The 13,971-nt window shown below is 49.9% G+C and overlaps 1 protein-coding gene across 3 annotated transcripts in view; it reads right to left on the reverse strand.

The window, feature by feature from the left end:
• Positions 1–13,971, reverse strand: part of TAMM41 (TAM41 mitochondrial translocator assembly and maintenance homolog) — a 59,300-nt gene that overhangs the window by 42,687 nt on the left and 2,642 nt on the right. For 2 of the 3 annotated variants that reach the window (XM_062200077.1, XM_062200076.1), the window contains exons 2-4: positions 13,662–13,844; positions 11,125–11,217; positions 212–362 (exon numbers count right to left, since the gene is read on the reverse strand). In XM_062200077.1, the coding sequence (XP_062056061.1) occupies positions 212–362; positions 11,125–11,217; positions 13,662–13,844 (427 nt within the window). Of the gene's footprint in view, positions 1–211; positions 363–11,124; positions 11,218–13,661; positions 13,845–13,971 lie in introns of those variants that run through there. The other variant, XM_062200078.1, reaches the window with a different exon arrangement.

A 13,971-nucleotide genomic window follows, 5' to 3' on the forward strand; every position in this document is an offset into this window, starting at 1 on the left:
GAAATTATTTTGAAATAAAAAAGGAGGAATAACAATAGCGACATGACTGGAGACAGTGTGTGACGTGGAGGGGAGAGCCTGGAGGCAGGAGGCAGGTCACGAAGGCAGATCCGGCCTGGGAGCCGATCTCGCTGCCACCCCAAGGCAGAGCGGGCAGTGGGAGAGCGGCGGTCTCCTTCCTGCAGAACGGGCGGGCGTTGGCGGCACTGACCTGAGTAGGAGAGCCCGGCGATCTCGACGAAGAGGTCTTCTTCGGAAAAGCTTTCGGGGAGCATGAGGAAGGCCGCCGTCACCGCACTCCGCAGGTTTTTATCGAGGGCCGACCTGAGGATGATGTTCTCGTTCATCGCCACGATTTTCACCTGAAAGGTTGAGAAGGTTCGTTACAAAGATTCCAGAAGTGGAGCACTGCTCAAGCCATGGCTTCATGCGTGCACTGGAACCGTCCCAAACTCCTACCACTGGAGACCTTGCAGTATTAGTTCAGAGGACACAAAATGATTATTGTTCCAATAAGCAGTCCCAGGATCTCCTCTTCTTTGCCAAATCCAGACAAACTGTGATGCCAGAAATGTTCAGAATGCCAAAGAAAACAAAACAAATGTTCCTCTTTAATTGAGAAAGAACAAATATCCCTTTGGAAATTTAATATTTTAAAAATTTTTTTAAAGATTTTATTTCTTTATTTGAAAGGCAGAGTTACAGACAAAGAGAGAGAGAGAGACAGAGAGAAAGGTTTTCCATCTGCTGGTTCACTCCTCAAATGGCCAAATGGGCCGATCTGAAGCCACGAGCAAGGAGCTTCCTCTGGGTCCCCGACACGGGTATGGGGGTCCAAGCACTTGGGCCATCTTCTTCGACCCCAGGCCATAGCAGAGAGCTGGATCGGAAGAGGAGCAGCTGGGACTAGAACTGGCGCTCATGTGGGATGCACGCTCTGCAGGAGGCTTAGCCCACTACACCACAGCACCGGCCCCTTGGTGTTATTTTTTAAGAAAGTCGGTTGACTCGTTAGAATGATTTTGTGATCACTGATCAGTCATATTTCAGTTTGAAAAACCGTGTTACACATCAGGGAAGAAAAAACAGAAGAGGCTTACTTTTTAAAAATATTTTATTTATTTATATAATAGGTAGAATTACAGACAGAGGGAAAGACAGAGAGAGGTCTTCCATCCATTGGTTCACTCCCCAAATAGCCACAATGGCCAGAGCGGGGCTGATCAGAAGCTGGGAGCCAGGAGCTTCCTTTGGGTCTTCCACATGGGCCCAGGGGACAAGCACTTGGGCATCCTCCACTGCTTTCCCAGGCCATAGCAGAGATGAATCGAAAGAGGAGCAGTCGGCACATGAACCGGTGCCCGTATGGGATGCCAATACTGCAGGCAGAGGCTTATCCCACAACACCACATCGTCAGCCCTTATTTTTAAATTTTATCATCTCACTGTCCTTCATGTGATATTCTAGGGGACCTTAAGGCATTTTTCTCCTGTACTCACCTGTCTTTTTGCTCATATATAACCTAGGAAGTTCATGTTCTAATTCATGATTCCTGGATACACAGATTTTAAACTCAACTAGGCAAAAAGCAAAGGAAAATGGCTACAACAGAAAAGGCATGTATCTTGGAGATAGGCCTGGGCTCAACCATGGCCTGTGTGAGTCTTGGCAAATTATGTAACTTCTCAGAACTCGAGTCCTTATCTGTGGGGTAATAAATTCAGATCAAAGAACTGTCACAAAGATAGAACGCAGTAATAAATGGAAAGTGCCTATGGCCACCTCGCTCAAAAAAAAAAAAAAAAAAAAAAAGACCTTTCTCCTCAACACACAGCGAAAGCTCCCGCCTGGGACTCTCCGCAAACCCATTAAGACGCAAAGAGCCAGTGTGCCCTGAGGTTCTCTGTCTTAAAGACCACACTGTAATTAGGAGAGCTCAAGTCCCAGCTCCATCTCTTACGAGCTCTGTGGCTGCCGGCACAATCCTTTATCACTGAGATGGAGTTAATAACTGGACCAAGCTCCCAAGGCAGCTGGAAAGAGGAGGGGAGATGCTGCGGACAAACCGTGGCTGAAGTGCTTCTTGGGGAACAATGCAAGGGCGTCTCTGGGCCAGGGGTTCTCACCTTAACCTACACGCGGACTGGCCCAGTCCCCAGAGTGTGCACGCGTAACAAGCGCCCCATGTCGCTGACTGCTGCCCAGGGACTGTTTCTGAGAGTGACTGCTGTAGGACGCACGGAGGCACAGGTGCTAAGCTGCTCTTCAGAGTGGCCTTGTCCGTTCACACTCGCACCACAATAGTTTAAAATATCGGGTTGCTTTGACTTCCCTATACACAGGAAAGGGGTGCCAACTACTAACAGGGTTTCCCATGTCCCACAAATGTGTCCACCATCCATACTATACGGCACCACCAGTGAATCTTCTACTGTAGAAGACAGGGCAAAACTCGCTCCTTATTTGTCAAACATGGATAACTGATGACAAAATAAGAAGGCACATAAAAGACACTCTACAAGAAACTACAAAATCAAGCGTGATTAGAAAAGAGAACAATGTGTATTCCCCGGCTATTCTTCTCCCTCTTGTTTTTTAAATAACTATGGAAAACAGGATTATAAAATCGAGAACTATTTTATATATCAGGCTTAAGAATCTAAATTCTACCTTTTACTTTTTCTGACACTTTTCTTAGGGGGATATTTCTAACAGGCAAACCTTACGTCACTTGACCAAGTGTGGACTTTCTCCACAGGTGTGATGATGAGGACTTCACAGACCTTAACTAAGCCTTTAGGGCTGGAGCCTGGTGTAGGAGGTTAAGCCTCCACCTGCAGTGCCAGCATCCCATATGAGTGCTGGTTTGTGTCCTGGCTGCTCCTCTGCCGATCCAGCTCTCTGCTATGGCCTGGGAAAGCAGTGGTAGATGACCCAACTGCTTGGACCCCTGTACCCACATGAGAGACCTGGAAGCAGCTCCTGGCTCTTGGTTTTGGATCAGCCCAGTTCTGGCCATTGTGGCCATTTGGGGAGTGAACCAGAAGATGGAAGACCTCCTTTTCTGTTTCTCCCTCTCTCTGTCTGTAACTCTACCTCTAAAATAAATAAATAAATCTTTAAAAAAAGAAATGAAAACTTAAAAAAAACATTTAGCACTTGGGGTGAGTTTAGTGTTATTGCAATCATCTGCAGAGAGCAGAACCAAGGGACAGTGCGGGGAGATGACTTTCCTAAGGATGTCTGAGTTGATGGCAGGACTCAGGGTAACACCTCAGACTCTGTCAATCAAGCTCTCAACGTTTTAAATTATTCTCATGCATCCAGTTAAGGATGTATTCTGTTTGATTTATCTTGAAAGATGATTAGAGCAGATTTTAAGGCACTATAACTCCTGTGTTTATTCCTTGAATAATTTTTCCAAACCTTGTATTCCATATCGAACCACGGATCTAAGAGGGTGACCTCGTTATTTACTGAGGCTCAGAGGTGTACAAAGATTTCCCCAAGACAAGCAGTCACCCACCAGCCCAGGACCCAGGCCCCTGATCTGTCCAGGGCTCCACAACCCCGCGACATCCACATATCTGTATCATGACCAAGTCCTTCCCAATGGTTCTCCACCCTTTGTTTCTTGGGTGGTTTTATAGAAACTCACTGAAACGACAAGCTGTTTGGGCATGCTATTAACTCAGAGATGGAAAGGGTTAAGTTTGGGGACATTTTCCTGGTTAACAAAATACCACTCGGTGTCCAAGAAAGCTGTCCTAGTTGCTTTGTAAGAAAGCAGTCTGCTTGCCAGTTTAAGGTTAAGAGAGTGAACATAAAAGCATCCTTACTGAAAGGAAAAATATCAATTCAGAAGGTCCTGTCACTGTGCTGATCTGGGTCTACAGTGATAGGTGAACCAGGAACTGGTCTCAGTGGCACTGCTATCTGTTGTGCAGACGGAAAAGCCAGAGAGCTCTTGGGGCGCTGCCAGAGAGGCCTGGGAAAAGGAGAGTCCTCAGACTTGGGAGCAGCCGTTTGTGTGTGACTGGGAGTGGCCTGACCTGAACTGCATCGGTAACGCTTGCACAGATGTCCCCGGCCACAGGCAACGAGCTCTATGCTGCAGGGAGGGCTGGGAGGGGGGTTTACAGGGGAGATCTGTGCATACAGAGGGTCACAGGTGGTCACAGGGAGACTGCTCCAGCTGCGGGGAGCGCAGCCCGGCCCAGCGGCTCTCATCCTCAGCCACCAGGAGGGTGACCTGTTCTCAACAGTCGCTGCTTGAGGTCAAAGAAGAAACAACGAACATCAGAGCCGGGGGACCCCTGAGAGCCAGGGGACCCTCGATTTAGCCTGGGAGACCCCCGATTTAGCCTCTCTTAGGGCTTTGCCATTCCTTCGGCACACCAGAGAAGGAGCTCGGCTGTTCTCGGATCACTCAGTCTTCGCATCTCAAAGGCCAGAGGCCCCAACACTTGCTCACAGTGGCTCACAGCCAAGACTGGAGATTTTTCCATTCACAGTCAATCGATGAAGCTATGAGAAGGTGATGGCTGTACAACCCCATGAATACGCTAAAAGCCAGTGAACTGTGCACTTCAAATGGCTGAGCTGTGTGATGTATGAATTGTACTTCAAAGATGCAAATAAATTAAAATCCTCTCAATAAGATGGTAGATACCAACTCTGTTAATGCTTTAAAAATTCAAGCAAAATTATCAATATGAGGGATCTTCAAGAGAAGTTTCATGGAAAATTGAATTAAAAGAGAAGTTTATTTTGGTGCAAACATTTTGGAAATCCATTCACCTTTTTTTTTTTTGACAGGCAGAGTGGATAGTGAGAGAGAGAGAGACAGAGAGAAAGGTCTTCCTTTTTGCCGTTGGTTCACCCTCCAATGGCCGCTGCGGCCGGCGCATCGCGCTGATCTGAAGCCAGGAGCCAGGTGCTTCTCCTGGTCTCCCATGAGGGTGCAGGGCCCAAGCACCTGGGCCATCCTCCACTGCCTTCCCGGGCCATAGCAGAGAGCTGGCCTGGAAGAGGGGCAACCGGGATAGAATCCAGCTCCCCAACCGGGACTAGAACCCGGTGTGCCGGTGCCGCAAGGCGGAGGATTAGCCTGTTAAGCCACGGCGCTGGCCCTCCATTCACCTTTTTGATAACATGTATTTCCATGAGCTTTTCAAAGATTCTGCATACCTTTAGAATAACATGACAAAAGGATCCAACACACATGCACAAAACTTATAAAAAGTATATATATTTTTTTTGACAGGCAGAGTGGACAGTGAGAGAGAGAGACAGAGAGAAAGGTCTTCCTTTTGCCGTTGGTTCACCCTCCAATGGCCGCCGCGGTTGGCGCGCTGCGGCCGGCGCACCGCGCAGATCCGATGGCAGGAGCCAGGTGCTTATCCTGGTCTCCCATCGGGTACAGGGCCCAAGCACTTGGGCCATCCTCCACTGCACTCCCTGGCCACAGCAGAGAGCTGGCCTGGAAGAGGGGCAACCGGGACAGGATCGGTGCCCCGACCGGGACTAGAACCCGGTGTGCTGGCGCCGCAAGGCGGAGGATTAGCCTAGTGAGCCGCAGCGTCGGCCAAAGAATGTTTTTAAAAAGAAAACAGTGGGGCTGGTGTTGTGGCACAGCACATTAAGCTGCCACCTGTGAAACCAGTATTCCACATGAGTGCTGGTTCAAGTCCCAGCTGCTCTGCTTCCAATCCAGCTCCCTGCTAATACCCTGGGAAAAGCAGCAGCAGGTGGCCCGTGTGCTTGGTTCTCTGCCATGCACTGAAAGTACTGGAAGAAACTCCTGGCTCCTGGCTTCCATTTGGTTCAGGACTGGCTGTGGCTATCTGGGGAGTGAACCAGTACATGGAAGAGCTCTCTGTCTCTGTCTTTCTCTCTCTCTAACTCTGACTTTCAAATAAATAAATATTTAAAAAATTTGCAAAATTTTAGGACAATTATGAAACTTAAGACAATGTAACTCCCTTTAAAACACATAAAACACAGGGGCCAGAAGTGCGGCACCGCTGGTAAAGCCACCACCTGCAATGCCAGCATCCCATAAGGGCACTGGTTCTAGTTCCGCCTACTGACTTTCTATCCGCCTCCCTATTAATGTGCCTGAGAAGGCAGTGGAAGATGGACCAAATGTTTGGGCCCCTGCACCCATGTGGAAGACCCAGATGAAGCTCTTGACTCCTGGCTTTGGCCTGGCCCAGCCCCAGCCATTGTGGCCATTTGGGGAGTGAACCAGTGGATGGAAGATCTCTCTCTGTGTAACTCTGCCTTCCAAATAAAGAAAATAGAACTTTTAAAAACATAGATACAGACGCCTTACTCATATTCTTAAAATTCTTTGTTAAGACATTCACTCCTATTTCTTTTTCTATTATTCTTCATTTTATTTGAAAGGCAGAGAAAGAGAGATCTTCCATTGGGGGTTCACTCCCCAAGTGCCTGCTGAAGCCAGGACCCCAGAATTCAATCTGCTCCCCTTCTTGTGTGTGTGTGTGGGGGATGGTGCCTGGGAGCCAAGGACTTGGGCTATCACCTCTGCCTCCCAGGATGTACACAAGCAGGAAGCTGGAACTGGGAGCAGAGTCAGGGCTCAAACTCAAGGGCTCCCCTATGGGACGTGGGAGTCCCAAGTGGGGACTTGACAGCCGTGCCAAATACCCACTCCCCTCCTGTTTCTTGTCCGAATTGTGACCACACGCTCTTTTCAATCAGGATTTGTTCATTAAGTTTGGTTGATCTTTGCTGCCACCTAGAGGCAAAAGTGGTTTATGTAAAGCTTGCTGAGGCTATGGGCGTTAGAATGGGAGGGAGAGTTAATTTGCTCATTTAGCTCATTTTTCTTCTTTTAACCATTTCTATAGTCAACACTTTATAATTATTTTTAAGATAGGTTAATTTTCTTGTGCTGGAAGCTTAATAAGCCTGAGGGATACTCATTAACAATAACATTTTCGTCTCCGATAGGATGAGAATTGCAGTTTTTGTGCAGTATGAGTGTGGCTGCTACTCCTTGCCTTGACCTGTTCTTCGGAGAGCTGACACTTAGGTCAACTCTGAGGTCATTTCCAATGCTTACATTCTGAGATTCCATGGCATTTCCAGTTTCTGAAGCTTTATTAAAAAAAAAAAAAAAAAAAAACAACTTGGGGCTGGCAACGTGGCACTGGGTTAATCCTCTGCCTGCGGTGCCGGCATCCCATATAGGCACCAGTTCTAGTCCCGGATGCTCCTCTTCCAGTCCAGCTCTCTGCTATGGCCTGGGATAGCAGTGGAAGATGGCCCAAGTCCTTGGGCCCCTGCACCCGCATGGGAGACCAGGAAGAAGCTCCTGACTCCTGGCTTCGGATCAGCACAGCTCCGGCTGTGGTACAGAGAATAACACAACATTTTAACATTCCATCTCATTTTGTCTCAAAACCACAGAGACAGAAAAGGCCAGAGAGAAGGAAAAGATCCCCTTCGGAGTGTGTGGGAAGTGTCAGCCACTTCAGAACCGAGGTCAGTGTCATCAGATTCAGCCACAGATGAGACAATTTCAATACTGGGGATACAGTTGGTGGTGCTGGGCCCCACAGCGACCCTAGCCTTGGTCCACCAGATTCAAGAACACCTGTGTTTTTTTCTAGTCTCACCATTCTGCTTCCAATTTCCAACACCTGTCTTGTAGGCAGGGTAAGTGCTGTTACCCCCATTCTACAGATGGAGTGAGGTTCTGAAAGATAAAATAAGTTGTCCAAGTTAAACAGCTACTAAGCTGCCAAAATGAATATGGTCCAAGGCTTGCAATTCCACATTCACTTTGCTTCCCATCAATCTATCTAGTGTTTGAATTAAAAAAAAAAAAAAAAACCCTGGAAAAAAATGACTATTTGTAATTTCAATTGCATTTATTTGCTCAGGAGTTGTTTAGCTTAGAACTTAGTAATTCGATACTAAATGATTTCAGTAAGTCTATTGTTTCTGGACTTGCAAAACACGTTTTTCCTGAGACAGGCTCTGGGGTGCAGTCAGTTAAGCAGCGGCTTGGGACAGTCATCACGTATCAGAATGCCTGGTGTGAATCCTGGCGACACGGTGCTTCTGATCCAGCTTCCTGCTAATGCACCTGGGAGGTAGCAGACCATGGCCCAAGCACTTGGACTCCTGCCATCCATGTGGGAGAAATGGACGGAACTCCTGGTTCCTGGCGTCAGTCCGGACAGGCATTTGGGGAGTGACCCAGCAGAGGGGAGATCTCAGCCTCTCTGCTTTTCAAATGAATACATTTTTGGGAAGATGTTTCTCCTGGGGCAGGCGGCCGGCACACGGTGCAGATGCCACCTGGGATCTCTGCAGCGCCTGCCGGAGCGCCTGGCTCACGTCCTGGCTCCCTCACTCCAGGCCCAGCTTTCTGCTAATGAGCATCCTGCTGATGAGGTCCTTGGGTCCTTGCAACTCACTCGGAAAACCTGGACTGAGTCCAGACGCCTGGCTTTGGCCTGCCCAGGCCTGGCTGTTGAGGCACTGGGGGAGTAAACCAGTGGATGGAAGCAAGCAGGCTCTCTCTCTGCTTTTCAAATAAAATCAATCAATCAATAAAGAGAAAGAGATTCCTGTCATTAGGATGCTTTCTCTGTCTTTGCCTTTCAAATAAAATGAAAATAAATAAAAGAAGAAAAATCATGAGCTTTTTCTGAAGTGAAGATTACGTGTGGTGAAGCACACACATCTTAAGGGCATAGCCTGATGCATTTTTGCATATGCATATACCCACATAGCCACTGCCCAATCAAGTGTTTGTGGACCTTTTTTTTTTTTTAAAGATTTATTTATTTGAAAGACAGAGAAAGGTAGAGAGAGAAAGAGAAAGAAAGAGAGAGAGGGAGAGGGAGAGGGAGAGAGGTCTTCCATCTTCTGGTTCACTCCCCAAATGGCTGCAATGGCGGGAGCTGAGCTGATCCAAAATCAGGAGCCAGGAGCATCTTCCAGGTCTCCCACGTGGGTGCAGGAGTTGGGCCATCTTCCGCTGCTTTCCCAGGTGCATTAGCAGGGAGCTGAATCGGAAGTGGAGCAGCCGGGAATTGAACCAGCACCCATATGGGATGCCAACGCTTCAGGCCGGGGCTTTAACCCACTGCGCCACAGTGCCGGCCCCATGGGCATTTTAATGAGCTACACTTGGGGCCAGCACTGTGGTGTAGTGGGTATAGCTACTGCCTGCAGTGCTGGCATACCAGGTGGGCGCTAGTTCGCATCCTGGCTTCCACTTCTGATCTTGAGGTTCACCTTCCCCACTTCCAGCATGAAAAGGCTTTCTGCAAAACAGACAGTCTTCCAGGGGTCCTCCTGAGTTCTAGTGTTGTTATTAGATAGTGACTGGGGCCAGTGCTGTGGCGCAGGGGGTTAAAGCCCTGGCCTGAAGCACTGGCATCCCAGATGGGTGCTGGTTCTAGTCCTGGCTGCTCCTCTTCCTATCCAGCTCTCTGCTGTGGCCTGGGAAAGCAGTGGAAGATGGCCCAAATCCCTAGGCCCCTGAACCCACATGAGAGACCCGGAAGAAGCTCCTGGCTCCTGGTTTCGGATCAACGCAGCTCTGGCTGTTGCGGTCACTTGGGGAGTGAACCAGCAGATGGAAGACCACTCTCTCTGCCTCTCCTTTTCTCTCTGTGTAGCTCTGACTTTCAAATAAATAAATACACCTTTAAAAATAAATAGGCCGGCACCGTGGCTCAATAGGCTAATCCTCCACCTGCGGCGCTGGCACCCCGGGTTCTAGTCCTGGTCAGAGCTCCGGATTCTGTCCCAGTTGCTCCTCCTCCAGTCCAGCTCTCTGCTGTGGCTCAGGAAGGCAGTGGAGGATGGCCCAGGTGTTTGGGCCCTGCACCTGCATGGGAGACCAGGAGGAAGCACCTGGCTCCTGGCTTCAGATCAGCGCAGCGCATTAGCCACAATGCGCTGGCTGTAGCGGCCACTTGGTGGGTGAACCAATGGTAAAGGAAGACCTTTCTCTCTGTCTGTCCAAAAAAAAAAAAAAAAGCACAGGTGATCTCGGCAGTGCCGAGAGGCTCCGCTGCAGCCCTGGGAGCCTCCCTCATCTGCACCCTTCTCGGCCTCAAGGACGGATCCTAAGCCGGCACCTGGCGCATCCTCAGAGCAGCAGCAGCCGTGTGGACGTCCCTAGGGCTGCTCTTCCACTCCCAGCACAGTGGGCTCCACACCTGTGGGGTTTCATCCCTTCATCCCAGCCCAAATCCTGACCCTGCACACACCAGCTGGCAGTCCTACAGTGCAATCTGCCTGTGACGCTGTCCATTGGGCGCTACAGTCGGATCCCCCAGGACTGCCCCACTTGACCACACAGCTGGATGTCGGAGTCTCCCACCACTCCCTCCTCTGGTTTGAGAATTTGCTAGAATAAAGGCACTTTGTTGCCTATTACCAGCTTATTGTAAAGGATATGACTCGGGGAGAGATGGATTAAAGACACACAGGGCAAGGCACCAAAGGGGAGGGGCTGAGCTTCCGTGCCCCCAGCTGGGAGACAAACCTGCTGGCGCCTCCGTGTGGTCGTCATGGAAGCTCTCCCAACCCTGCTGTTCAGGGTGTTCATGGTGGCACTGCCTGGGCACAACCAATCACACTCAACCTCCAGCCTCTCCCCACTACCCGGAGATGGGGTGGGGACAGCTGAAGACGGACGCTCCGGGGCTCTCATCATTTGGTTACTGCTCTGCTAAGCAGGACCTGTCCTGAAGCCACACAGGGGCTCATCAAACATCACTCAGCATAAGCTCAGGGGAGGCCGAAGGGGACTCGTGACCCTGTTCGCTAAGAACTGCCAAGGGGTCTTAGAAGCTCTGGGCCAGGACCCAGGGATGAACAGCAAACACATCTTCCTCACTGTAACAGCATCTCAGGGTAATACCTAGATATTAATATAATGGCATGAATATAATAATACTAATATCTCGATATTGTTTGGCAATGAATTTCACAGGGAGTAAGAGGAAACTGAGAGTCATTTCCACTTGCTGGGGGTGAGGTCGGAGGGGGGGTCCTATCTCATTGCAAGCCCAAGGCTCGGAGACCCGAGGCATCCCTCACTGTGGAGCCCAAAAAGCACTCACAGGTTTCTGGAGCCGTCCAGCGATGTACAAGTTATTCCAGTTGAGGAGGTCCTCGATCAGGACGCTCGTGCTGATAACCCCGTATTTGATAAGCTGGAAAAGGAAAGGAACGGGCGTGAGAGAGAGCAACATACCAGGCTGAAGCTTACGCAAGGATAAAACCTAAGGAAACAGGAGAGATGCGTGACCAAAATGCTTGCCTGCCGCACGTGCATCTCCACCAAAACCTTTCAGATTCGGTGTCCAAGACTCACCCGTCCTCCGGTGTGTGACCTGACGACTAATTCTGACTGAAGTCTACGAAACAGTCCTGGCAGCATGGCTCTTAGACACCATCTAGGTCTGGTCTTTGATGGATCAGAAACCAAAAAACAGGTCCATCCCAGTCTGCGAAGTGAGAATTTAGCTCACGCTCCTTGTACGAGAAGTAAGAAACCCAAGGCCCACAGAGAATCCCTAAGAATCAAAACCACGTTCCAGAATTTCAGTCTTTCTCCCGATGCCTGTCTCATCACCAAGGACAAGAAATGTTTCTGAACTACAAGTTCCTACTGAGGGCTGGCACTGTGGCACAGTACATTAAGCCTCTTCTTACGGTGCTGGCATCCCATATGGGTGCTGGTTCGTGTCCTGGCTGCTCCTCTTCCTATCCCGCTCTCTGCTATGGCCTGGGAAAGCAGTGGAAGATGTTCCAAGTGCTTGGGCCCCTGCACCCATGCTGGAGACCCTGAAGAAGCTCCTGGCTCCTGGCTTCAGATCAGCCCAGCTCTGGCCCTTGTGGCCATTTGGGGAGTGAACCAGTGGATGGAACATCTCTCTGTCTCTCCCTCTCTCTGCCTATAACTCTACCTCTCAAAACAATAAATAAATCTTTTTTTTTTTTAAAAGTTCCTACTGACATCCTTTCCATAGTAAACGTCTCTTGCTACTGACATTTCAAAAGCTGTTATAATTACAAAGCAATATCCAAAAACAAAACCTCTTTATCAGCACTAACCACATGGAATTAGGGGTAAACCCTGAGCGCAGAATTCCCAGGTTACAAAGCCCCGTCTGTGTCAACAGGTCTCTTCAGACCCACTCTGCTGAGCTCCAGGATCCAAAAAGCCTTCCCAGGCTGCAAATACCTAAAAAGCAGCCAAAGAATTTCAATGGAAAAGCACAGTCCCTTTGACATATAATTATGCCCAAACATTTGGTTACTGGAGCTTGTAATACTGTCTGAAAACTATTAATTAGAGATAGGCTCAGCCTAACATTAATGACGGAGGAAGGAAGAACAAAGTGGGGTGCTCTGCGTGACTACAGGGAGTGCATCACTGTGCCCAGCAGCTGCCCCCGGCCTCAGTACCACACAATGCTCTTCTGCTGCAGGGAGGGAAAGCAGACCCCACGGGCCTGGAAGCGGAGGGGACCGGCACCAAGCAGCCTCAACCTTGGAGAAATCCTTTACTCTCCCTCAACTTCAGTTTCCTCATTTGCAAAACGTAGCTGGCAGCAGGCAAGGGCCTCAAAGCTGAAAAGCAAATCCGTGACCCTAAGGGCCTGCAGACATCGCCCATCACAGCGCTCACTGCCCAGCCAGGTTCAGACAGGTCTTCAGCTCCCTCTCTGGTCAGAAGTCCAAACTGCTGCCCTTCAAGGTGTGGCCGTCTCACTGGCAGCAGAGGGAGCCCGTTAAAAACTGCAGAACCTCAGGTTCCATCTTGGGCCAGCTGAGTCACCAGCTGCAGCTCCACCAGACCCCCAGGTGACCTGTATGCTGGTCAGAGTCTGATGGCCCTAAACACTCAGCAGACGAAACCCACTGTCAGCCCTGGCCAGGCTCATCCCCAGGACACATCTGATCGACACCGGCAGTGGGCCCCACAGGACCCTGGCTCGTTCTCGGCACCCCTCTTAGGGCCGGGGTGCTTCATGTGAACAACAGCTTGGCAGGGCTCCTGCTGTAAGAAAACCCGAGTGTCTCAGCTGCTCGCCAGTATGCCCCACCGTCAAGTCCCAGCCGACTGTGGCAGTCAGAGGTCCTCACCTATCACTTGGCATCAATCCCCTGAACTTGTGACATATTTCTGGAGATGATGATAGCTCTCAGCTGCCGTTTCATTCCCTCCACCAAATGCCTGCAAAGCCAGGAGCCAGATCTCCCACATGGGTGGCAGGGATCCAACCACCCACACATTACCACCTGCTGCCTCCCAGGGTGCACAGCAGCAGGGAGTTGGAGCTGGGAGAGGAGCTGAGATTCAACCAGGCATTTCGAGTATGGGGTGTCAGTGTACCAGGGGGTACCTCAACCACTATGCCGAACAACTGCAACCGCACCCCCAACAGGACCGTAATACAACAGCAAAACTAGGCAACCACCTGACCAAAGGCAAAAAAACCTACCAGTCACATCTGACCACGTTCTCACCCTGCAATCCGAGTCAAGGACATTTTCTGATTGCAAGGACACAGGCACGAGTGCGAACCGGTACTCTAAGAACAAAGGGTGGCAACCACTCCAGTGAAGACACAGGCCTGCAGTCACGTACCCTACCGTCACACGTGATGAGGGGGTTGTAGTAAACCCCAGCTCCGTAGTTATTCTGGATCGAGGAGATGATCCGGGGCCCCAGCACCTTCAGGAAGGAGTAGTGGCTCCTGTTCTTCTTCAGGTTCTTCGAATGCCACGCCACAGGGTCATCCACTGTAAACACAAAGTCCAGCATGGCGTTCTGTGAGGTGAAGAGGAGAAAGGTTTCAGTACCGACTCCTGCAAAGGAAGTCGGACCGGCCAGAAAGTTCTGGAACACCGTACTCCTGTGATTAATACACCTGGGGTTGTCATCAGAAACATAAGCA

The sequence above is a fragment of the Lepus europaeus genome, chromosome 9 (assembly GCF_033115175.1).
Source record: "Lepus europaeus isolate LE1 chromosome 9, mLepTim1.pri, whole genome shotgun sequence".
Lineage (NCBI taxonomy): Eukaryota > Metazoa > Chordata > Mammalia > Lagomorpha > Leporidae > Lepus > Lepus europaeus.